This window comes from Nyctereutes procyonoides, unplaced genomic scaffold (assembly GCF_905146905.1).
Source record: "Nyctereutes procyonoides isolate TBG_1078 unplaced genomic scaffold, NYPRO_anot_genome, whole genome shotgun sequence".
Taxonomy (NCBI): Eukaryota; Metazoa; Chordata; class Mammalia; order Carnivora; family Canidae; genus Nyctereutes; species Nyctereutes procyonoides.
In genome coordinates this window covers 39,208,716-39,236,209 of record NW_026575120.1, presented here as the reverse complement: position 1 = coordinate 39,236,209, position 27,494 = coordinate 39,208,716, and the positions used below count along the sequence as shown (strand labels likewise).

Genomic DNA, 27,494 nt, shown 5'->3' with positions numbered 1-27,494 from the left:
GAGAGAGGGGTAGGTTGTGCTAAAGGATCATGAAGCACCCAGCAGGGTGCTGTGCCAGAGCGAGACAGAGAAAGCAGAGGGAGGGAGACGTGGAGAGTGGGAAGCACGAGATCCAGCACAGGGAGGGAGGAGGAAATTCTCAGCTGAATGGCACTGGCGTGGTGAGGCGAGGCTGCACGATGACGGCATGCCCCAGACACAGACAGTGGTTCGGGTTGGAGACTGAAACACCAGCAAGATACCCATGACGGTTTTACAGAATATGTCAGGTTCTGTTCTGTGCTTGACCTGTCTCAGCACTCTCTACACTCTCACCTCCGTCACCTCCACGCCTGGGCCCGCTAAGTGACTCCCTTGACCTCCCAAAGCCTGCCACCTTGTCATGTTCTGTAACCCAGACCCAGTCAAGAGGGCTTAGAACAAGGGGCAAACATGGTTCCAGTGAAGACAGAATAAAACAGACGTCTAGACGAGCAAAGAAGAAGCAATAGTGATGATGATGACTGATGATGATGATGATGATGATGATGTAGCAAGTTCTTGCCTAGTTTCACTTTTTAATGCTGATTTTCTTTGCTCAAAAATATGAGTAAAAACAGGACATGGGATTACTAATTATGTGATGGGAGGTCAGCCCTGAGAGTCTTTTGCCCATACATGCAATAAAGACAACTTTTTGACAACTTTGTTCCTTTCTCACTCTTCACAAATGGGACGCAGGCCAGGGTGTGGCAGTCACTTGTAGGGCACCGATGAGCTTCAGAGCATCTAGTTTGTCAGTCTCAGGAATATCCCAATATCTGCCAGTTTAGGCAACATGGAGTATTGGTGCAGTTTATTTTAACTTTCCTGGTTGCATCGATTAGGCCAAGATAAGATGAAAAAAAAAAAAAAAGAAAAAGAAAAAAGAAAGAAATTAGCTGCTTTAGGAGATTCTCCCAACAAAATTGCCAGGAACTTCTGATATGGAAATTGATTTACTCAGAAGGAATGAAAGGTGACCCAGAAAGCTGAAAAAGGTAGAATTTGGAGAGAGAAACCCACACGTACTGGCTTTAAGTCAGACAGAAAGCAACGAGCTGACCTTAATTGGATTTCTCAAGGAGTTTTTCTCCCTGTCCTGCCTGATGGACAAGCTGATTACAGTGGACTAGATGAGAGCCTCAGACCCCAAATGTCAGAGGAACCCACACCAGTCCCTGGCCGTAGACAATGGGGAGCCATTCCTGGCGCTTGAGGAGGGACGGGGGAGTCAAATAGCAAAGGCATTGCTTTCAGAGCACCAGAAGGCAGTGTGTTCAAAAGACCATCGAGGTAGGTGTGTAGAAATATTTGGAACTGGGTGAGTTTGCACGTGGGGTACCATCTTGGAGGTTCCAGAGGTGACCCCAAGGTGCTGGTTACCACTCTTCAGCTGTTTCTTCTTGATTTTTCATGGCATCCTGCACTCCCTCCCGGACCCTGGCCTGTTGCGTAGGCCTCATCTGACCTCCGATAGCTTTCCTTTCATTTTCTTGATGTAAGTTCAAAAACCATTTGAGAACTTTTGTAGTATTAACCTATCACTATGACTGACACACAATGAAGAGATGTGAAAGAAAGCCTGGCAGGTGGAAGCCATCTGTGGAATAGGAGTATGAATCCAGAAGGGAGTCTTGGGCCAAGTGGGTAATCAGTTACGGGGAGAGCTCTCTTTTCAGACTGTGTTTGATCAGTGAGTTGGTTCCTAGATTTTCAATTGAAGCTGTATGAACAGAATTGAATTCAAAGATTTATACTGATTGTGAGGAACTGAAATAGCGGAGCGTGTGAGGCAGGAGTTGCTGAGTGATTACAAAGGTTTTTTTTTTAACAAAGACAGTTTGTGAGAGGTCGGCGGAGAGGAGAAGATGTGCCTGAAAGAAGACACAGAGGAGAGCTATTCTATGTGCAGGTTAACAACAGAGGAGGTGCACTGGGGTAGGAGGCAGAAAAGGCAGAGAAAAATCTGGTGATGAGAAAAAAATAAAAATGAGCAGAGGGAATAAAATGGAAGAAGCCAGTGTGTTGAGGCTTACACTTTAGGCCAGGAATTCATCAGAGAAATAGTTCATGACATGTGGGAACACCAAGGGATTGGAAGCGTAGTAGCGCCTGGTCTGAGAATGTTAATAAGCCTAACGGAGAATAGGGGAGCTGCATGTGTCCTCATTTCTAGCTGGTTTCCTTGCAAAAAAAAGGGGGGGGGGAGAATAAGGCACTATAATCACATTAAATATTACAGATGATCTCCAATACAATTCCATTTAATCTTGTTACATTCTCACACCAGATTTTGTTAGATTCAGTGTAAGACGTTACACCTTGACAGTGTAACTACATATAGGGGATAGAATTTTAATTATCCTAAAGTCGGGCTCAAACCCTAAGGGATGACTAACCTAGGCAGATAGGAAATACACAACTTATCCTGTAAAGCTCTCGGAAAATCATATTAACTCGTAGTTGAATTTAGAGCTAAAATTGATAATAATGGCCTAATGGTTTAGATGTTGATTTCATTTAAAATGTGTTCTCTGATTACAAACCCCAAGGCATTAGTTGGACAATTAAGAAGTAAATAGTTTACCGCAAAAATGCCGTCCAAACCACAGATAATGAATTAGAGCTGGGTACGGAAGTTTTGATGATAATGATAATGAAAAGATATGAACAAGAGGTGCTCATTTCCGAGATCATATTACAGACCATACTGCAGAATCCAAAATGAGGAGTAGTGTTTGAATGCCCACATGTAACCGCGCACACACGTACCCACGCGCCCCACACGTGTGCTCCTGTGCACATGCGCAAGCACACACGCATGCACACACATGTAACTGGAACTCTGGCTCTGAATCAGAGAATCCTAAGAAGTCAATCCCATAAGTCACTGAGATTTACTGTGTGACTTAGGACCTAGTCCCTCTCAGCTTTAGTTTACTCATCCCCCCAAAAAGGGAAGCAGGTATCATCACCTACCCTGTGGGGTGGTTGTGAAGTCCTGGATGATGGATGAATTAATGTGTGTAACCTACCTAGAATAGCGCCTGGCATTCAATTTGCTCTCCATAATAAACGTAGCTTCAATTATACAATACCAAGTCTTTATGACACCTGTCCTAGCATGCTGGTAACTCACATCTGAAGCTGCTAAGCAATTTTTTATTTATTTATTTATTTATTTATTTATTTATTTATTTATTTATTTATTATTTTTTTTATTTTTTGCATTTTCAAAATTTCCTATATTGAAGAATACACTAAAAACCCTAGAAGACAAATAACAATAAAAGGCTTACACTAAACGCGGCACCATTACTCAGAAGGTAAGAATGCACGTAGCCAGATTTCTGAGGACTACACAGAGGTATACAGAGCTCGGTGTGGTAGGAAGAGTTCAGAGATGGCCCCAAGATTCCTGCCACCCACCTGGCATACACTCCCTGCGTGAGCCCCACTCCTTGATTGTGGGTGGGATCGGTGAATACGAAGGGTGACTCTCATGCAGTTAGGTCACACTCTATGGGGCAAAGGTAAGGAGATTCTGCACAAGTAAGCAAGGTCCCCAATCAATTGACTTGAGTTAATCAAATAGGTCATTATCCTGGGTGGGCATGCCCTAAATCAAGTGAGCTCTTGAAAGACAGTCTGGAGGCCAGAGAGATCCAACAACTGTCAGGCTGTGGGAGGGACTCATGGCTGGGCCCTGGGAGCAGCCTTGAGGCGCTGAGAGCAATCCAGAGCCAAGGGCCAGGAAGAAAATGGAGCCCTTGGTCTTAACGCCACAAGGAACTGGATTCAGTCAACAACCTGAATGAACGCGGAAGAGGATCCTAAGTCTCAGGGGCAATGGCAGCCCTGCTGACCCCTTCATTTCAGCCTGGGAGATCCTGAGCAGGGGATGGCTCACCTGTGGCAGACTCCTGACCGATGGCAATGGTGAGATAATAGAGTGTAAGCTGCTAAGAAAATAAATATGGTAGAGAAGGAACTGCTTTGCTTTGCTTTGCTGGAGGGTAGGATATGTACGTGGGAATGGAGGTGGGGGGGGGTCCATGATACTTCCCACTAGAACCCACGCACTCTACGCAGAGACTCATTTCCTTGCTGCCTGCACTTCATTACTGAAACTTCTGAGAAGCGTAATAATAAATAAAACGATATTACTGAGTGCAAGTGCTTAGGAACTTGAGTAACAAGCTCTCTATAAATATTAGATTAAAAAGACATGAACAGCTTTTACCATTATAGAGGATAATAGAATCTGATCAGCTAAATCCCAGGGCTTTATAAAGCACAAATTATGTAAACAAGCTTAATGGCTTTTTGATAAAACTACAAAACTCATGCTAGGAAGAATACAGGAGGTGCTCCTTATTTGGACTTGAAACTCCACACACTACAGCACAGATGCTTACTTAAATTTTTAAAAATTAAACATGAATGCAAAGAGAGTTAAAAAGAGCGTGGATTAGAGTACGGAATATTAAGAAAAGCGCTGGTTTTGATTTAGGGATAAAGGAGTACGTTTCTGAGGATAAAGGCTGATGTATCTTTATTTACTCTTATTATTAATCATGGGGTGTGTGTGTGGGGGAACCAAATGAAGCTCTAAATACCAAAGTTGGAGGTCTCTAGGAAAAGAGGTTGGTAAACATCTTAAAAACAGAAATAGAAGCTTACATGTTAAAAAATCTACAGGTAACAGAGGTAAATACTTAAAATATTTAATATTTTGGGGTGCTTGGGTGGCTTAGCGGTTGAGCATCTGCCTTTGGCTCAGGGCATGATCCTGGGATCCTGGGATCGAGTCCCACATCGGGCTCCCTGCATGGTGCCTGCTTCTCCCTCTGCCTGTGTCTCTGCCTCTCTCTCTGTGTGTGTCTCTCATGAATAAAGAAAGTCTTTTAAAAATTGATATTTTATGTTTATGAGAACTGCATTTACAACAGCAGATTCTCAGAGAGAGGATGAAAGTGGAGAAGGAGGATAACAATGAGTACATTCTTGTGCTCTAGGACTTACAAAAGAAACCCGGGCTCTGGCTCGTGGAGAGTGATGCGTCCCTCCATAGGGGATTCAGGGAATGTGTTCTCTGTTCAGTACCAACTGCACAGTACTTGGGATGCTCTGTCATTTAGGACACCCCCTAATTTCCAAGCGACATAGCCCTGAACTGCAGATAGTCACAAGAAGAATTGCAGAGTAGAAGACCTTCCTCGTGATAAAAAAATGAAGAGTTCCAATTTATGTCAAATTCAGCCAAGAAATGAGTAAATTCAAGCTTATTGGAGATAAGAGGATTCTGATTCTAGATTATTTGACTGTAGGTAGACTGCGATATTTTTCTTTCGTGTTCCATTTTAATAATAGAACTTTTTTCTTTTTTTTCTTCTTTTCTTTTTTCTTTTCTTTTTTTTTTTTTTTTAGAATGGGAGCAGTGTAGATATCCTCCCATTCCAACTCCTACACTCCATTTGCAAGGAAACCAGAAACCCAGACAAAGAGATGAACTGACCTATGCAAAACGCCCCCAGGGATTTGTGCAGTACCTGCTTTGGGGCAGCTCTACCCAGCTTGGGTTAGGGCCACAGCCCTTTGCTAATCTGCCCCTGGCCTTCTGTGCTGCACCTCCTGGAATTACCCAAGGACAGAAACTGGGCATTTTCAGCTCTCATCGGAACAGCCACAACCCTGCCAACTCAACTTTCTAAAAATCCAGGAAATCCATCACTTCCTTTCCCTGACTGCAGCCACCTTAAATCTCAGTTTTAATTCCTGGAGTGAAACATAGGGGTTTTCTCACTTGTGTCCCTGCTCTATGTCTACATCTCCTTGGGAGAATCTTACAGCTGCCAAAGTCATGCTTTGAAAATACAGCATCATCACAAGCTTGCTTTTCCCTCACGATCACATTTCAGTTGCTTTGCATGCTGCACAAAGCCTGCTGTGAGTTGGTCGATTTTTCCTTCTCCCCTTTCCCGGGCCCACAACACCCACCTGATTCTTCAAGACTCAGCTCATGAGTCAGCTGTGTGGTGGGAGATTTTGCTGGCCTCTGAGTCCAGGGTACTTGCTATTCTATGGTTTCCTAAAGTCGTCTACACAGGCCCTTTGGGAGGTTGGTCACTTCCAGGCATACCACGTTCCCCACACTCTGCTTGCTGATACTTGCCCTACTTAGGTGCATCGCCTCATTCGTTATAGACATTCGCATTGATTCAGAGTCACTTTCCATCCTGAAAACTTTTTATCACTCTCTAGGCCCCGAGCAGTCACTCCAACATCCACATGGATGGCCCCTCCTTCCCCCAAATGCTCTTGGACACTCTTCCTCCACTTACCCTCAGTGACCCTCTTACACACTTACACACCATTTCATCACCAGAGACCTGGTCTCTATTGACTTCTGGGGGGCTCATTCCGGAGATGCCTTTCCTCTGTTTACATCAACCCCTAAGTGATATTAAGCTTCTCACATATTCATACGCTAACAACGAGCACGTTTATATCTCTAACCCAAATGTCCTTTGTGAGATTTTATTCAATTGCAAAATTGGCATCTCAGTTTAGATGGTACATAGCACCTCACATTTAACTACACCTAACATGACTACTCGAATTTTCTCTGACTCTGTTCTTCCCTTAATTTTCCACATCTCCCAGGGGCACTGTAATTCACCTGGTTATTTGATCCATATATTTGGGACTGGTTCTTGACAACTGTCTTTAGCCATCCTCACCCAACCTGTCATCCACCCTGACAATTCTACTTTCAGAATAGATCTAAACTTCATCTCGGTCTCATCACTTACACTGTCACCACTCTAGTTCTGGGAAAGGATGATGCCTCCTGGGACTCTCACAAAAACTCCAGAACTGGTCTAAGTGTTTCCATTCTGCCACTCATGCCCCCTCCTCATCCCAACCAGAGTAGTTTTAAACAAGACCCTCTCATTCTCCTCCTTAAAACCTCTCCGTGGATTCCCACCCCAGGTGTTTTGGGCTTTTGTTTGGTTGTTTTTGTTTTTTGTTTTTGTTTTTTTTCCCCCCACACTGCCCTCCTTTCTGCCTGGTGTGCTCTGACTCTGCCCATCTGGCGACTTCACTCTGAATCCTTCTTTGGGGCTCACTGTGCTCCAGGTCCAACCACTGGGGTTTCAGCTCCCTGGAATGAAACAATCTCTTTCACGCCCCGGGGAGTTATGTTATAGGGCTCATTGCCCCTCCTCACCTTCTTGAGTGCTTTGTCTCTTTTCGTACTTTAGATTTTGGCTAAAATGTTGCTTCTTGAGAGAGGCATTATCTAAAATCCAGCATCCAAAATAATTCCATTACTTTTCTTTGTAGAAAAAAAAATCACTTGTTTGTTTGCTTTTCTAACATGTGTTTTATTAGTTGTGAAGGTTTAGTGTATCCACTTATTCTCACATGGCGTAGTTCCTGATGCAGAGTGGATATATAAGTAAAAAAATATAGAAAAAAGGATCCTAGAGGTATGCTTAAATATTATTCCCCCCCCCATAAAGACTGTGAAAAAATGCACAGTCCTTGGGATTTTTTTTTTTGGTGTGTATTATATATTCTTAATTAAAAATTTTCCTTGTGGTAATATAGATGGAACATGCAGCTGCGATAAATAATACAGAGAAGTCTCTTGTCCCTCTCATTCACTTCTCCCAATGATACCACCTCGCAGAACTACAGTAGCATCACAACCAGGATAGTGACGCTGGTACAGTCAGGACCCTAACCGCTTCTATCACCACAGCAGTCCCTCGTGCTGTGTTGTCCTTCTGCAACCATGCCCACTTTGCTCCCACTCCATCCCTCCTTACCTGCCAGCAGCCATTAATCTGCTCTCCATTTTCATAATTTTGTCATTCCAAGAATTTTATATAAATGAAATCAGAGAGTATGCAATCTTTTGAGATTGGATTTTTTTCACTCCGTGTAATTCTCCGGAGATTTATTTATTTCTGTTGCATTGGATCAATAGTGCATTCTTTTTTATTGTTAAGAGTATTCCATGGTGTGGACATACCAAGTCTGTCTAACCATTCACCTGCTGGAGGGCATCCGGGTCCTTTCCAGTTTTTGGCTATCACGAATAAGTCTGCAATGCTCATCTTCGTGCAGGTTTCTGTGTGACCATGTCTTCATTCCCCTGGGGTAAGTGCCTGACAGTGCAATTGCAAAATCATATAGTAGGTGTGTGTTTAGTTTTCAAAGAAACTCTTATTGGGAATTGGGATGAAAATAAGGATGGTTTGCAAGAGGTATTGTGAAGAAGAGATTAAGACTGTAACAAAAAGCTAGTTGGGGGTGACCAAAAGATATCAACAAATTGAAATTGTGAACTGAATCTAACAACAAAATATTCTAAAAGGGACACACTTCAAGTCCTCCCTTAGGATTCAGTATGAAACAATGAGGATAAGGAATATGTTACTTATTTGATAACATTAAACAAACAATAAATAAAACTTGGAGACATCAGTGGACAGTGGTGTGGTCATGATTATTTGGAGGAACTTCTCCAAAAATCAAGGGAGGCTCCCTTCTTCTTTTTGGCCCTAAATTAATTGTGTTTTAATTTCCTTTTATCTTTTAAATCAGCAATGGAATTGAAAGTTTAGGATTCCCAAGAACAGATCTAAATCAGAAGTAATTTTCAACAGTGTCTTTAGTTTCTATGTAAATCTACAGCAGATATTACCTGTCAGTGAGGTCCCTCTTCTTAAATTTTTCACTATGTCTGTACAAGCTTAAAACTCTCCCCCATCGCACCCCATTTGTAAAAAGAAAGAAAAAAAGGTTGATCACTGCCAAGACATTACTTCTTCCCCAGGAAAAAAATGTCTTGCTCCCATTTTTAAAATATGGGATATATTCAATAGTGATAACTCCCAATTACATTGGAGCCACTGAGTAGTGGGACAGCTCTATTCTTTAATAGAAATGTTATAAAGAAAAATGCATACACGCTTCCTCCTGACATAGAGTGATGATATATCAAGACTTCATAGAATTGGTCGTGCTGTCATTCCCTCTTCTTCTTCAACATATATCTCTTGGAACTGCAACAGCCTCAACCAAGCTATGTGGTCCCATACTGTCCTAATGATGTCAAGTTCATGTTCTTTCCAGATGAAGGAAGGGTCGATGGGTGGTAAAAGGCCAAAGAATGCCTGCTGGCCTTCAGTGGTCCCTGACACACTGATGTTCATAACTATCTTGAATGAAAAGAGAAAAATATTCTAACTGAAGAAAATGGTACTGTATTCTTCACTGTCTGGATTGCTCGTAAGAGTATTGGCTTAAACTATAATCATATTTTTTTATATATTAGGAGAAACAAAAATCAAGATTCTCATAGATGAAATCAAGTTCTCACAGATTAAAATTAAAACGAAGATAAACAAGAAAGTACCTGAGGGCACTGCAAGTCCAACAATCAATAAATTCTTAGATCAAGCTTTCTGGTAAGTGAGGTTTTTTTTGTTTTGTTTTGTTTTTGTTTTCTGACACACCCTTAGAGTTCTTGGCATGGGAGGATATTTTTGGGAGAATAGCTCCATTTTATCATTTTCTCTACAGGCCTTCCATACTGTATATTCCTGTCCTCAACATTCTCCTTTCTGTTCTGGGCCATGAATGGTTTCCTGATATTGCTGGAAGTTCTCCATGGGGTCTGCTAAGCTACAACACTGGTGAGGGTTCTCCCTTCCAGTGGCACAATCCTATCCCCACTTCGCACCTATGCTGGGGAACATCACTGAAAAGACACGACTGTTGAATGACCTGTGAGCTGAACCCAGGCACTCCGAGGCTTCTCATCCCTTCTCCTGTCCTTGGAATGGGGTTCCACTTGCCTTTTTCTCTCCTGGAGGCTGCTCCCAGGACATAGACTTGGAATGGTGATGTGGCGTTGAGGACACCATGTGGTAGCATGACTGACCCCAGGTGAGGCCTGTTTACATACTGTTAGGATTATGCTGCCCTCAAGACAATCCTTATATATAAGTTCCCTTTGCTTATTAAAACTGCCATCCACCAACCTGGCCTGTCTCTTTCTTGGGTCTCTCCCTGCCCTTACACCCAGGAAGTTCCCTGGAAAGTTGTGAATAAACAAACTACTGAATCCAATTCTTCAGAGTAGAGACAATAAACATGAATGGAAAACAAAAATATAAAGAAAAAAAACCCATAAATGATTCTAACGCATTGCCAGATTTAAAAACCATTAGCCCCAAACAGATTTGTGTTTGAATCTTATCTGAATAATATAAGCGAGATATTTAATTCTCTAATCATTTAAAAAAATAATAATACCTTACTCCTGGGTAACCTTTACTGAATGTTTACCATGTGTCAGACAATGTGTGAAGAACCACGTGTATATTATTTTATTTATATAATAATGCTCTGAGATAGATATTATTATTATTTTTGATAAATATTATTAATCCATTTAATAAACAAACATACTGAAGCTTGTTGAGTTTAATAAAGTTAATAAGGTGTCCAAGATTATATATCTGGTGGCTGACTGAGCCAAGATGCAAGCCCAGGTAGTCTGAGTGAAGAATTTATCACAATGCTTGACACACAGCAGACAGATCATGTAGTAATCACCATAAGTAGTGTCAGATAATCATTACTGTTATAGTCAAATACTTCAGGAGTTTCCATCAAATACTGATCCTCTCTTGGGGCCAGTGCATAGTGCCTGCCTCACACTCTTCTACTTTGGAGGGAAACGCATTACTAAGCATCTGATGGGAAATCTGCTCTTAGGGATCTGCACATCTCACACATCATAAGGTATTATAAGAACCCACAATTTCATTTCATAACCCCAAAATTTAAGTGGAAGTGAAGAAAAACTAGGTTCTCTTCGATGTAGAGAATTCCGGATAAATTTCATGAAAGCTGCATGTATTGCCAGAGTGAGATTTTGGTACCCAGAAAGGCTCTTTCTGTAACTTCAGGGCCTGGGGAAGATGTGGAGTGGTCCCTAAGCTTCCCCTAACATGGGCAGAGTGGACATTTGAACAGTGATACCAAAGTTCCTCAGTCTAGGGTACTTGTGGAGGCTGCTCTGTGGGCCAGTTCTTTCCATGGACTCCCACTTTCAATTTCACTTCCTGAGTTTTCCCCCTAAATGGTAATATTTTAAAATGTTAATTATATATTCTTCAAGTCAGAAGGCAGACTTTAAAAAAGAACAGGGTAGACGATTTTATTGCTTTAGAAATACATTTCACCCTTTTACTGAACAACAGTATTTAGCTCATTCCATGTTGTGATAAGAACATGGCGCAGGAGAAACAGTCTTGAGTTGTACTGTTCATGCTCAACATATAGGAAAGAAATGTCCATGAAACATAAATATGGCACAGTTACCTGTCATGTTGCAGTAGACTTTCAGAGGCCCCAGAGGTCCACTGCCATCAGGATCTATCCAGTAGTAATTTGACGTCTGGCCCAGGTGTTTGTATGCTTCACAGGAAGGCTCATAGATCGCTGGAACAGAACAGCCTACATGAGCACAGTGCAGAGCAAATAGTTCCCCAGATGGGTCCCCCAACCGATCAAATACTGGCCAGCGCTGCTGAGCAGTATCCTCCTGTTAGAGTGAGAGTTCTTTTTCCTCTACATTTAAATTCATGATTTGGTTCTTACTCTATAAGCATTTCTGACCCCATAGCAAGTTCCTACTATGACTTTATAGTTGGGGAAAGGTCTAAAACAATCAATAAATTGTTAAATAAATAAAATGTTTGTTCCATTAGGGCTCACAATCATTGAAAAAAAATATTTAATCTGTAGTTATTTCTAGATATCATCTCCTTGTTGTAAGGGACTTTTGAAAGGCCATAAATATTGGCTGTTTTGTTGGGCTATCAACTAAGAGAGAAATCTCTCTACCACACACACACACACACACACACACACACACACTTCTTTTTTTAATTTTTTTTTTTTTTTTTATGATAGTCACAGAGAGAGAGAGAGGCAGAGACACAGGCAGAGGGAGAAGCAGGCTCCATGCACCGGGAGCCCGACGTGGGATTCGATCCTGGGTCTCCAGGATCATGCCCTGGGCCAAAGGCAGGCGCCAAACCGCTGCACCACCCAGGGATCCCCACACACTTTTGATATAGATTGTGTACATTACCCTCAAACAGCATGAGATTTCTAATTTTCCTTTATTTCGGGAGAAAGGAAAGAATGTTCCTGCTTCATTTTGTTACAGTTACTTTAATTACATCATTGGGGGGGGGGGGGGGGGGGGGGGGGGGGGGGGGGGGGGGGGGGGGGGGGGGGGGGGGGGGGGCAGAAAAATGTGAGCGTGCAAAAAATTGGGGGAAGGTCGGGGGGGGGTATATATGATAATTATCGGTTTTTCAGGGGTGTTGGGGGGGGGGGGTTTTTTTTGTTTTGTCTGGCCGGGGGGGGGGGGTTTTCTTTTTCAGTTATGACTGGGAGGATTTAGTATGATGGGAGGTTTGGTGTAGTCAGGGATATTCGGGGAAGGGAGGGTAATTGGAGAAGTACTAGGTTATGGGAGATTATGTATTTTGGTATGCTCCACGATGTGAGAAGGGGTGGACTATAGGGAGTTTTGTAGTAGGTTCAGGGTTTTATAAGACTAGTATTGGAGGATTATTGTGTGTTATAGGTATTTTAGTTGTTAGTATGACGCTATCGACGGTACACACGTCTATAGATGGTGAAGGTTGGCCATGGGCACTAGGATAGCTCACAGTGGGATAGTTGTCATTGGTGGCTGGTTCCGATTTAGGAAAGAGCCGTATAATAATTTCCACTTAGTTTCATGTTCTCGTTGAATTTTTGGCGAGTGGGGTGTTTGTTATATCAAGATGATTTGGCAGTACTATTTGGAATTGTATGGTCATTATTATACATTACTGGTACTTAACAGTTTCTAAAAAGTTTTGTATTAAGTTATTGAATGCATTCTCCTTCTTCTGCAAATATTGAGTGCCTATGATGTGCTGGGCAGGGGCAACGCAAATACAGATGTGAGCACCACAGATGAAGGACGAGTAGGGCTTGTTCACTAATTATTTTGGTATTACTCATGCATAAGGTGCCACTGGAAGGGGATGCAGATGGAAAGCTATGCAGAGCTCATGTGTCCTTTGTCCCAGTGTGATGATTAACCTGCCGGGTTTCAATCTCCCAAGTCTCTCATTTGGATAATAAACTATGGTTGCTCTAATTTTGAATGGCATGCCAAGTAAAATATTGCAATAAAACTCAGTGAGGGAGATTTTTAAAATCTAAGCAGGAAGATGCTATAATTAGATATAGGTTTTAGAAAGAAAACTCCTGTAGAAAAACTATAGATTTTAGGGGACCTCAGAAGTTCATGAGCGCACATAGGCTGTCATGGCCGTAGGCCCGGAGAAGGATGACTAGCTCTGTACTCATACTGAATGAGGAAGGTTAAGTAGTTGGGACAGATTCACATGTTTTTAAAATAAGCTGAAGATGGAAACCAGGTAGGTGTAGGTAGTTGGGAAGAGAGTTGAGAATGACCTAAACTCACAACTTATAACCGCCTTACTAATTTTTTGCAACCTCTCTCCAGATAATTATGATTTTTGTGAGTAGCTCAAAATGAACCAATGTCAGGTTAAAATTCTAAAGTTTTCCTTTTAGTCTCTTCAATATTTCTTTTTTTAGTATTTAATCATTAGTCACTCTCTTTTCCCTCTGCAAAACCCCCCGTTCTCCTTATCATCTGGTATCTGGTTTATAACAATCACACTATTAATTGGTTGTCTTACCCAAATATCTCTTCACTTTTCACCAAATTATGCCATTAGTCTAGTCCTAAAACATTACTTTCATTGGGTTAAAAAATATGTAATGATTTTTTTCAGCATCCATGGTATTATATCCCAGGTCACCACCCATGCATACAAGACCTTCCATAATCCTAACAGGTATCTCCTGGTTTTGCCAGTGTCAACCTTTCACACTGGTCAGGCACCTCTTCTGGACTTATTTTCATCTGCAATACGCTACAAACCTCTGAATCTATTCACTTTTTCTACCATAGTTAATTATTGAGGCAGAAGTGCTAAGAAACAGGGCTCTGCAATTAAACAGACTTGGGCTGAAATTCCTACTCCACAAAGTACTACTTATGTAACATTGGCAAAATTCCCTAATTTCCTTTAGTCTTATCTGGAGAATAGGTATCAGGTATATTGCAATGAAGTAATGAGAATTGGAGGACACAACAACACCGACTGCTTAACCATTGTATCTGGGCCATTGTAGATATTTAATACATGGAATTTTTATGATTGATATCATAATTATTAATTAGGTCCTACTCAAAGTCCACCTTTCTTAAGGAAACCTTCTCTAGTCAATACACTTATCTTTCTGTACAGCCCAGGGCATTCGCTGCTCATCTCATGTACTGTAATATTTGATTATAGTTAATTTAGGACTTGACTGTTGTTGATTGAATTTCATATATGAAAATTTTATTTCCTAACAAGACTGTGAGTTATCTTGAGGAGAGGGTCTAGAATATATATATATTTTTTTCTTTTCTGCTATATACAATCTAACAGGGTAGATTCTTTTTTAAGATTATTTTTTTATTTATTTGAGATTAGAGGGAGAGGGAGAAAGAATCTTTAAGCAGACTCTGCACTGGGCAAGGAGCTGGACATGAGGCCCAATCTCAGGACCCTATCTTGGGATCCCGTGATCACTACCTGAGCTGAAACCAAGAGTGGGACACTTAGACGACTGTGCCACCCAGGCACCCTGAACATGGCAGATGTTTAAGAAAAGCTATCAGAACTGATGAAAGCACTATCTGATGGTAAGAAGCGTGGTTCACTCCTGCATGTCTAAGTAAGCATATAAACCCTCTAAAGAGGACTACAGACCTTAACTCAAGTAATTGACTAAGAGCAAATGTTGAAGGCTTATAGACAAGGGAAATCTGGATGCAAGAAGCTCTTCTCTTTTTCTTCAAAGTATGACAGTTATTGTGCTTGACTTTAATTTACGATAGGCCTACTAGCTGCTTTTGCCTCATCATCACAAATCGGAAACCAAGTATTTCAGCCCAAATGCTATCATGTATGAAAATCATCTGGAGAGCTTGTTAAGATTCCTGGGCCTCACCCTAAAATTCTGATTCAGCAGAGAATTTGCAGTTCTAATAAGCTCCCAAGTGATGCTGATGCTGTGGGTCCTGAATGCATTGTGAGAGGCACAGCTCTAATCCTGGGGAAAAAAAAAAGTTAACTCTGGAAGGCCAATTCTTTATTTATATTTAGATATAAGTGGAAAAAAGGTAGGACACTGAAAGGCAATACAATAAAGTCCTGAATAAGGGTGGAGTGGTACCTCACTTCACTCAAAATAATGAGAAGGGATTGGGATACAAAAGCCCAAATAAAAATACACTTGAAAAAAAATATACTTGGATGAATGCACCTGCCCAATAGCAGTGGTTATCTTTGAGCAGTAAGATTATGGATAATTTAAAACCTCGTACTTTTCTGTGTTTTCCATATTACTTTATAATGTGCAGAAGTTATGTCATGATTAAAAATATACTTAAGAAATACATATCTAGAATAATGGCACAGAGGTAAAATGGCAAGGACACCTGAATATAATGAAATTGCATTAGTTTTATAACTGAGTAAGGAATTAAGAGATTTTCATTCAAATTTCCTTTCTGTCATTTACAATGTGGAACCCCCCCCCAACTTTGAGTTTTCTCAGTTGCAGAATGAAGGAAATGCTCTCTCCTTCAACTAAGTTGTTGTGATGATTAAGTGATATCACACACACTTTGTAAACTAAAAAGCATTGAGCATATTGATATTTTAATACAGAAAAAGAGCTAACCGAAGCATCTACCCTGCATGTCTCAGCCAGTTAGTTCTGGACCCAGTGGTGGCATAGTTGGATTGCACATTTTGTGCACAGGAAGCCTGAGGAGAGGACAGAGCACAGGGGCTAAGGCAGCAACCAGCGAAGAAAGTGAAGCACATGAGCCATCATCACTGCTGAAGAACAGAGAGGCAAGTGGGCTGATGGGGAAATAAACAGACTCATCAACTCCATGGATTTATTGGAAAAGTAATAAAAGGTCTCATATTACTATATGTTTTTGTAAATAAATCTCAGATGTGTGCAGCAATATTACTACTGAACCCATCAGACTGAATTCCATAGCATGTACAATTCCAGAAGGTGGTGAATCCTAAGCATGTTCTTCAATTTCCTGAAACAATGGTATAGTCTGCGTGACATCATACTAGGTACAATGGAAAATGCCAACATACTCCTGTGTTGGTTTCATATGGCTGCTGTGACAAATAGCCAAACATTAATGCACTCAGACAACATGGACCGATTATCTTAGAGTTCTGGAGGTTTGAGGTGGGTTTCACTGGGCTAAATTCAAGGTGTCTGAAACCTCTGGGGGGAAAACCCATTTTCTTACCTGGATCAGCCTCTAGACTCCACCCTGCTCACTGTTCTTGTCTCATTTCTGCATCTTCAACGCAAGGTCTTCCTACACTCCAATGCTCCGATTCCCTGCTTTGGCTGCCACATCTTTCTGTTTTAAGGAGCCCTATGATCACAGTAGGCCCACCCAGATAATGTAAGGGAATCTCATGTGACTTCACTTAACCATAAAGTCTCTCTGCCATATATGGTAACATATTCACAGGTTCTGCAATCAGGACAAGGACTACTTGGGGTGGGGGCAATATTCTGCTTATCACAACTATATAGAAATATGGCTGCTCTACTTAATGAATAAATTTTTATTAAGCATTAAATATGTTCCTAGTGTTGTTGGTTAATAAGAAGTATTAAGCAGAATACTAAAGATGGAAGCACAAAGTCAAAGGTTTGTACTGGCCTTTAGAGGTCCATATGGCCCTGAGGTTACAACCATCAGTAGAACACCAAACAACACGTGCATTCTCTGCCCTCCCACCCCCTACCAAAGAGGAGAAGAAATGCTCCCCCTGTTCAGGTGCAGATGCAGCATGAGGCGTCTGAAGTATCACTGACTTGCAGACAGAAGGAAAAGCAAAAGGTTGAAGAGCAAAGATGTGCAATTGGCCTAATGTGCTGGGAGATGAAGCACAGTTAAGGAATGCTCAGAATGTGACTAGAATATAAAGGAGGACTTACACCCCCAAGAAGAACATTCAAAGAGTCTGAATTACTGCAAAAAATGGGAACAGAAAGAGGGCCAAAAACCAAATAAAAATGGCAATATGTTTAGCGAGCAGATTTGAGTGACTTTTTAGATATTTCAGGGTGGTGGTATTTATAGAACCAAATTATAGGGAAAGGAACTATTTGATGGACTTGGATGCTGACCACACATTGTAGGCATTTGAACATAAAAGCAAAAATAGAATAAAAGTTGATAGAGATTGCTAAATTCATGAGGGAGTCTTTGTTAGGATGTGTGAGACGGATTCATTTTTTAAAATGTTTATTTATTTATTTTTAAGATTTTAATTTATTTATTCATGAGATACACAGAGACAGAGATGTAGGCAGAGGGAGAGGCAGACTTCCTGCAGGGAGCCCAAAGCGAGACGTGGTCCAAGGACCCTGGGATCACGCCCTCAACCAAAGGCAGACGCTCAACCACTGAATCCCCCAGGCATCCCAGATTCATTTTTTTTTAACATGGGTATTTCTAATTACTAACAGAACTACACATTTTGATGATTTTTGAAAAAGGAGCAAATAATAGAAAAGAAAAAGATAACATCTTGTTTTCTTGCCCCCAGGTGCAAATTTCGGTAAGCTTGTATTTCAGTCTCTTCCTGAATGCTGAGCCTTTCTTACTTCTGTGTAGACATCTTTCAATGGTGTGAGAAGTTAATGTAACTGCTCGTAATCCAGAATACATAATGGCCACATTCTATTAGCTGTTGTCAGGTACTCACTACCACCTCCATGCCACCATGAAGTGAGCTCTAAATTCCGACAGTCAATTTTAGATTCCTGAGAATCTTAAAAGCAACAAAAACTTTGCCTCTGAATGCATCTTCACCAGCACTGGCTAGACTCTAATTTAAAATAAAACAGAAAGAAAAAAATAGTTTCTTATTTGGCAAAAAAACAAATCACTTTTCATTACTGTTTTATTTGTATTTTTGATTAATATTTGGAAAATATATTTTCAAATGTACATTGGAGAGATTTTAAAAAATCTTTGTAGTGTATACAGTTATAGTGTAGCCCATTTATTGTTATTGTTTTGTTGTTGTTGTTGTTGTTGTTGTTGACATAGAAAATGGGAATTCCTGGGTGGCTCAGCGTTTGAGCCATCTGTCTTCGGCTCGGGTCATGATCCCATGGTCCTGGAGTCGAGTCCTACATGGGGCTCCCTGTATGGAGCCTACTTCTCCCTCTGTCTCTGTCTCTGTCCCCCCCTCTCTGTGTCTGTCTCTCATGGATAAAGAAATAAAATCTTAAAAAAAAAAACATGGAAAATGAATGTTATACTATACTATAAATGAAGACTAAAATATGTGTTCTTCCCTATTTGTCTTATAGCTTTGAATATGTAGGTTTTGATGCATAAGTACATTTTATGTTTTTGGATATATTAAGATTTCCCTTTAAAAACTGTTCTCACATCTCTTAAATATATAATATTATCCTCCATTTATGACAATAAAGATCCTGAATATCATGCTAAGTAGTAATTAAGACATATACGCACATATGATTAAAATATTAAAGTACTTGGGAATGGAGAAGAAAGCACAGAAGCCTACCATGGCTTCTATTTTCACATAAACATTGACTATTTATTTACTTATTTTTTTATTTTTTTTTATTTATTTATGATAGTCACAGAGAGAGAGAGAGGCAGAGACACAGGCAGAGGGAGAAGCAGGCTCCATGCACCAGGAGCCCGACGTGGGATTCGATCCCGGGTCTCCAGGATCGCGCCCTGGGCCAAAGGCAGGCGCTAAACCGCTGCGCCACCCAGGGATCCCTTATTTACTTATTTTTAAATTTTTTTAAGCATGACAATTTAGGGGATCCCTGGGTGGCTCAGCGGTTTGGCACCTGCCTTCAGCCCGGGGCGTGGTCCTGGAGTCCCGGGATCAAGTCCCATGTCGGGCTCCCTGCATGGAGCCTGCTTCTATCTCTGCCCCCCACCCCCCCTCTCATTCTCTCTCTCTCCCACTAATAAATAAATAAAATCTTTTTTTTAAAAAAAAGCATTGACAATTTAAAAAGGACTTTGCTGTAGGTTGAAATATATCCCCTGAAAAGATGTTGAAGCTCTAGTCCCCTGTGATAGTGACCTTATTTGGAAATAAGATGGTTAGGTCACCTCAATAGGCTTAATCCAACTTGACTTAAATAAAGGGGCTAGACACAGAAACAGATACCTACAAGGGAAGACAATATAAAGACACAGGAAGGATGCCAACCACAAGCTAAAGAACATCTGAGGCCAGCAGGAAGAAGCTGGCAGAGAAGTATGGCACAGATTCTTGCTTGCAGTCCTCAGAAGGAATCAACCCTGCAGATACCTTGATTTTGGATTTCTGTCCTCCGAAACTATAAGGCAATAGATTTCTTTTAAGTCACCTTGGTTGTGGTTCTTTGTTACAGCAGTCCTGGGAAACTAATACAGACACATAGGTGCCAAGTGACTGGGTCAAGTTGGAGCTTTTCCAAATTATAGATGGTGTGGACGCCTCTCCACCATGGTCTAGTACTTTAATTTTAAGAGAGAAATATCTCCCAGATAAAATAATTATTTTTGGCTCACGTGCATAAAGTCTTATACTGGGTGCTCTGAATAGTACAAAGCAATGGTTCTCCAGAGCTCTGCTAATTCTGATGCGCTGAGGAAGGCTCTCCTTGACCCTATCTACACCTCATAATTTAAGATAGACGTGTGGGCACATGTCATATACCCTTCCTCTTATTACCTTCTAAAACATATGGACCTCTAGACGTAGCCAAGGATGAAACGTGTCCGAAAATTAACCACAAGTCAAAAATGAACACGTACATAAAGGTTATCTTTGGAACATCATAAGTAGTCTTTTCCTGATTGCCAGGAAAGGGAAAAGTTCACTTCTAATGATTTGATATAAAATTGGAAAGAAGCATAAAATAATTTTATAGCTCATTTGCTAGTAAATGCTGTAACATGACATTTTGGGTATTGATAGTTTATGAATATTCTTCACTTTCCTGCTCTCTTATAGGAGAGGGACTGCGCACTTACTACAGACCAGGAACAAGATGCTAACAAGGGAGAATTGGTTTACTGGAGACTCTACTCTTGAATTAATAAAGAAGTCTTTTAATGGAAAACGTGGTTGTACCAGAAAATGATAAATAGTTGTTCTTAGCCCTTGAAAGGGGCCTGGGGCATATGTGAATTGGTGATACTCAGAATAGAATGGTCTCAGGTACCCTCTTTATGCTGATGCCTTTTAATCACTAAGTCACCTTCTGATCTTAATGTGTCTTTCAAAAATAAGTTTATCTACTGGAATGAGGTATTTCTCATTTGAAACCATGAAATTGATTTTCCAACTTCAGTCAGGCTCTAGTGAATTTGGTTGGAGAACCTAGTTTTCCCAGATTCTCATTATTCTTGTTAAGGTAACTACTTGTGCACAACCAAGCCGGAAATCCAGAGAGGCAGCAGGGGCCTTGAAACCTTCCCCTGTGAAATCTCCCTAATTCTAAGACCATGCAATTATTTTTAATTAGCAGGAAGTAAGCTTCACAATACCTAGGTCCTCATTAACACTTGAATATTAACCTCACATGTTCTCTGTCTCTTTTTTTTTGTTTGTTTGTTGTTTGTTTGTTTGTTTTTTAAGCTTGAATGAATGCCCTGAGTAAGCTACATTATATCCTGGAGGAGCTATTGTCTCATAACCGGCACACAGCAAATGGTGGTAGTAGAGAGAGTGTGGGTTTAAAAACAGATATTCTGCATGCTAATATTATGTCACAATCTTTCCATCAGTGCAATTTCTCTATGAGATGTTACTCATTATCATCCTCTAATGAGTTCTTTCATCTAAGTGTCAAAGGAAAAGGGTAATTTAGAAGGGGAAAAAAAGGAAAAAGTTTGATTTCTTGTTAATAAATCAATAGCTTATATTTCTCTTACCTGACAAGTCCTTCAAGCAAATTTTGGAGATAAGAGTAAAATCTACATTTATTTATTTATTTATTTTTTCATTTCTACCGTCTCTCTTACCCAAATCCATCCCACTTCTGCCTTTGGTTTGATTCTTCCCAACTCCTTCCATTCTTGATATTGGCTCCAATGCACTACTTAAAAGAAAACAATAATCCTAAACTTCGTAATTATAGTCAGAGAACCAGAACTCTTTGGCTCTATATCATCATGACTGCCATATTACTTGGTGATGTCCATATCCATACTTGATATTCTATGACCTTCACTCCACAAAACATAAAATTAATTGTTTCTTTTCATGACTGAGTTTGGAGAAGCTCTACTAATATTTTCTTCATATTACTTTTAGGTTACAGAAGACTAAGAGGAGGGGGGAAAAACCTATAAAACCAAATGGCTATGCTACAAACTCATGCTTTCTCATTTTAATAGGTCTCTACAGTGAAGCTTAATAACCCTATTGATCACTAGCTTAGATCCTATACAGACTGGCTATGTTGTCTCTTGCTCTATCTACTCAATCTTCTATTCCCATCTCTAACCTCATCACTCTCATTTTCACTCTATCCCAATAATGAGACAAAGAACATTGATCAAAATGTGTTAACATCTGTATTCCACTCCTTCAGTGTAACTCTGCCCTACACAGGTCCTTTTCCCTTTCCAATTGCTAATTAATTGATTAATTTTTTGATATCTACTAATGTGGTACTAGATCTAGTGCTATGCCTTGTACTAGAAATAAATAAAATGAGTGAATCATAGATCCTGGCTCTGAGGAATTTTCTGTCTGATGTATGGGGTAGACGTGTGGAGAAATAAAATACATATACGTGGCTGAATGAATTTTTTAAAGATTTTATTTATTTATTCATGAGAGACAGAAAGAGAGAGAGACACAGAGAGAGAGACAGAGATACAGGCAGAGGGCAGAGGGAGAAGCAGGCTCCATGCAGAGAGCCTGATGTGGGACTCAATCCCGGATCACGTCCTGAGCTGGAAGGCAGATACTCAACCACTGAGCCACTCAGAAGTCCCTTCCAGGCTGAATGAATTTTTTAAAAAGATTTAAACAAAGTACCCAAACACTCTAGGTAAGGGATTGGACAACTTGGCTTAGGACAATCTGGTGAGGCTTCATTTGTGAAATCACTTGGAGGTGAGTCTTAAAGGATGAGTAGGAGTTTTCCAGGAAAAGGAGAGAAGGAGCCTTCTTTACTGTTCCTTTCCAATACCATGTTATTTCATGCCAATCTTCAGATACTTTAAGAGAATTATTTCCTCAATTTCCACCCCCCCTTTTTTTTTCCAATTAGCTCCATCTTCTTTGTCTTTTAATTAGCACCTGTCTCCTTTATCTTGGGTAATGGAAGGGAGAAAATAAGCATGTTGCCCTCTAGTCGTGTTTATCAATCCGACCTAAGGGGACTTCTTTTTCCGCACGTACCCCTGAACCTCCTCAAGTCAGAAAATTATCACTTCTGCCTCATTTTCAAGAATGCCACTGATGACTGCTGACTTTGACTCAGTCCTCTTTCTCTGTGACTCCAGTAGACTTAGTCACTGCTGACCATACCCTCACTGAAGCTTACTCTTCTCCACCATTCTGTGTCTTCACACTTGTCTGTCTGACTCTCTGACCACTTCTAGACCATGTCCTTCACTGTCATTTTTCTTTTTCTGGCCTTTATAAAGAGCTATTCTCTGAGGCTTGTCTTCAGTGCTCTGTCCCTGCCATCTGCACAGAAGGATTAGTTCACTACTCCAAGGCTTTTTACCTAAAGAAAAGCAGAGTCACAACTAGAACACAGGAATTCTGGCTATATAATCTTTGCTCTTAAACTATGCTGAACTTTTTTTTTTATTAATCTCATAATTTTTAACTTTTTCACATTTATATTTACTATTTTTACTATTTATACTATTCTTATCATCATTCTCAAAAAAAAAGCATATTTTGTTCTTATTGTTTGGAAGATAGTTTGGAGAAGAGGGTGTGTTTTACTGAGTAGAGTCTCCTGAAGGAAGAACAGATTTGTAAAACTTATATCTGTGTATGTGTGTCAAAGGAAAACAATGGAGTGAGAAATTCTCCAATTGTTTTTAGCTAAACAAGACTCAGTTTAACAGAAAAACAAATCTGGCTCTGATTAGAAAGTACTAATGCCTTTGCAAACTTCAGTCATTTTTAAGTAAAATTGTCCTTGCAACTCAAATAAAAACAGAACTGTATTTTATACTAATTTATAGCTTAAAAATGTTTTACTATTGTTTATCTAATCTAATGAATGAGGCAGCATGACTGATTTGAAATGCCAAATGAAGCTGTTGAAATTTAATGAGAAAGTAAACTACTGAAAAATATGAGTATTGAAACTTGAAAATGAAATGGATAGACTGTATCCCCCCATGAATCATACCTCCCTCCATTGATGCTCTTGCATTGTCCCCCCACCACTGATTCTGCATTTGATTATGTCACTTGCTTTGGTTAAAGAGACATTAGCAAACATGATATGCAAAGTTGTTGGCCATTTGGGCTTATCTTCTCTTTCTCTTTAAAACACTTCTGCTCCCATGGGAAGAAACCTGAAGCAACTCACTGGAGACACATGGCCCCATTGAGAGAAACATTAACCATTAGACTTGTGAGCAAGGCTGTCACAGACCAACCACCCAAGGTGAGCTGCCATTTGGTTCCACCTGCTTGAATTATCCCTGGTGAGACCAGCAAAAGGAATGTCCCACAGAGCCTATCCCATGAGGCTAACCGGTTATCATGGACAGATAAAACTTTTTTGAAACCACTGAGTTTTAGGGAGGTTTGATAGGCTGAAATATAACTGACACAGTTGAGTCACACACTCAAAGACATGTCTTCTTGGCTTTGATTATTTTACTAAGATGGGATCATGCAATGTACAACTCAGTTTATTCGATGATTGCCTGTTGAAGGTCTTCACTTTCTTTCCATGTTTTGCTACTACACCCATTTTGCGGTGAATATCACTGAAGTTTACCTGAGTCGCAGTAGACACAACTTCTGAGTAGAGTCGGGCTGATGTCATGAGGCACAGAAGGCCTGGGAGAGCTTTAAGGACCTGGTAAATGTTTCAATCTTTAATTTATTTTAAAATTAGAGGGGGAAATAAATAAGAATAGGATAATGAATCCAGTCTGGATTACAGACATCTTTACACCAATGCATTTATAAGGTATATTTCATATTTTCTATGTGTGTGTATTTAGTGCAGGAAAAAAAAAACAAACGTACAGGTAAAAAGTTCCTAGAGCCCATAAAAGTCAGACTGTGGCCCTGGAAATAGGTCTTGATTTTTTATTTCAATAGATATTTCCAGATTGCTTCCTGAAAGTCTGAAACAATTGCCATTTTTACCAGAAATGAATGAAGGTGTCCTTTTAACTTTTTCCCATCAGCAATAGGTATTATCACTAACTCTTTGCCACTTGGATGAATGCGAAGTGGTCGCTCAATGCCACTCAGTTTGCACTTTTTTTTCACTATGGAGAGTTGGAACTTTTTCCGTAAGCTTCTTGGCCATGCACATGTGCTCCTGTGGGCTGCCCAGTCATCATCTTTGGGCAGTTTCTATTTATCTGAACCTTTTGTCCCTCTCATAACTGTATACATTACTCACCAGTTAATTATTTGTAGAGTGACATTATCTATAGGACATGTACCATGCACAAGTTTTGATTTTTTACATGTCCTAGATTGCCTACCTTTGTTAAGCTGTCACTCCAAAGCTTCCTTTGCTCATGGACTCTCCCCAGTTTTCTCCCAGGATTTTCAATGTTTAATTTTTTACGTACAAGTCTTTGATACAAGTTAGCTTTATATCTAACCTTTACCTAATCATTATCACTATTCTATTTATTGTCATAAACTTGAAGAAGAAGATAGATATAGTGGGCTGAACACAGAATGGGAAGAAGAGAGTTTGCATAGTGTCGCTGGAGTTATTTTTTATTATAAAAAGAAATAAGTGAGTAAAACCATGTGTTTTCAAACCGGGTCCCCCTGGAGTCCTGAGGCTCACAGTGGTTCTTTGGAGACTTATATAAAAAAAGAGAGGATTATTCCCCCAAACAGTGAGGATTTAAACTTCCTACAAATCCTGTCAATTACTAGTATATTTTACGTGTCAAGATTTCACCTATGATTTTATATGAGGAGGGAAAGTGTCTTGGGGAAAAACCCTGGATTTGATAAGCCTTATTATTATTATATGGTTTTAGAAAAGAAAGGGAAGGAAAAATAAGAGAAAGAGCAAAAGTGGGGAAAAGCTTCAATATTGATCTTTAAACAATAATATGAGGTCAGTATCATTATCCTCAGAGGCAGATCCAGTTTTTCCAGGGCCTGAAGTGAATACATGTTAATGGTTTTTCTTTAAGAAAAAAGAATATTCAAAAACAGGGATCCCTGGGTGGCGCAGCGGTTTGGCGCCTGCCTTTGGGCCAGGGCGCGATCCTGGAGACCCGGGATCGAATCCCACGTCGGGCTCCCGGTGCATGGAGCCTGCTTCTCCCTCTGCCTGTGTCTCTGCCTCTTTCTCTCTCTCTCTCTCTGTGTGACTATCATAAAAAATAAAATAAAAATAAAAAAAAAGAATATTCAAAAACAAATGAGAATGTAGCTCTGAAAATGGGCTGTGGGAGTGCTCTTGTAAGCCATTCCTAGCCCAGGATGCCAGCAATAACTTAATAATATACAGAAATTATTGCAGACCATATAAATACAGTCACGAAACCCAAAGCTACCATATCCCCAACTCAACGTCCCCTCAGCCAGATGCCAAAAATGCTGGAGTCTGCGCCAAAGGAGGGCAGTTGGAGTAAAAAGACACTGGACTCCTTGCAACTAGGACACTCTGTATGCTTTGTGTGAATGTATGTGAACCTACCCTCCACAAGCAAGGGCTCTGAAGCCTGAGCTCTATTAGCTTTCGAGTGAGTTCCCAGCTTACAACGGAAGAAACAAAGGCCCAGAGAGACTTAGTAGTTTACCAAAGTCCCACAGCTTGTCAGTGAGGGGGAGCCAGGATGCCAACAAGTGCCCAGCCCAAGTTTTGTTATTCCCGCTGTCCAGCACGGTCTCCTAGCATCCTAGCATGCTTTTTGTGGTGCTTTTTACCTTTGAGTAGTTTAAATGTCTTACAGAACAGATTGTTAATTTTAAAAAAAGAAAAAAGAAAGGAAAAAGATACCTATCTACTTGAAATGGTAAAATGTATGGTAGATGGGGAAGCATTCTTACTGATAAATGAGTTTAGATAATTAGACTCTTAGAGTGCTGGGCTGTAGCCACTGTGTCTAATTGTCATTAGACATCACTTTTATGGTAAGGCCACTTCAAAAATTAAGATATCTATGGGAAAAACACTCAATAGTCATTTTTCACTCATAGGGTTTCAAACCACATATGGACCTGAGCACCTGAAATTCTGAGGAAGCTTCATAAGGAGATGCCATGAAGCTGGCTCTCCATCCCAGGCATGCCCATCGTCAGGGCTACAGCTTGAGTTTTCTATTACCCACTCAGTTGCTGAGTGATTCCCACTAAATCACTAGTGATTAAGTAAGATCCCATATACACAGTACCTAGTGTTGCTCCACCTCTTTTCCCTTGGCAAACACAGAAAGGCCAAACTCATCTTAATCATTAAACACAATATAAGAAGGATGGAAAATATTCTTTTAAAAAGTTCTGTGCATTCCAAGATCAAATAGAAATATATTGAGTGTAACCGGAGTTCTGAATAATTCATGCTCTTCTCACCTTACCTTCCTGTGCACAATTGAAAATTGGCCATATCGATTTCTTGCCCAATATACAGTGAAACCTCATTTATCTGACATCATTTGGGAATGAGCTGTTCATAGAACCACGAATTTTAAAGCTTGAGAAGACCTTGGAGGCATCTAATCTATTCCCCTCGTTGTAAATAATTATAATAATTATAACAACAACAGCTACTTGAGCTGTTACCATGCGTCATACCCTTTGCTGAGTCGCTTGCATACGATGCGCCATTGGGTTTTCATAGTACTCCTATGAGGTATGTATTATTCTTTCCATTTCACAAACAAACAAACAAAAAAAAACCCTGAGGCTTAGAGAGGTTAAAATAATTAAAGCCTACATAGCTTAAAAGTACTGGCACCAGGATTGAATTTAAGCCCATGGCCTCTGTTC

At 40.3% G+C, this 27,494-nt stretch overlaps 1 protein-coding gene across 1 annotated transcript in view; it reads right to left on the bottom strand.

Annotated features, from left to right (window-relative positions):
• CNTNAP2 (contactin associated protein 2) overlaps positions 1-27,494 on the bottom strand; it is a 1,382,004-nt gene that overhangs the window by 688,952 nt on the left and 665,558 nt on the right. The window contains exon 12 of the mRNA XM_055334793.1: positions 11,431-11,550. Coding sequence (XP_055190768.1) covers positions 11,431-11,550 — 120 coding nt within the window. The remainder of the gene's footprint in view (positions 1-11,430; positions 11,551-27,494) is intronic.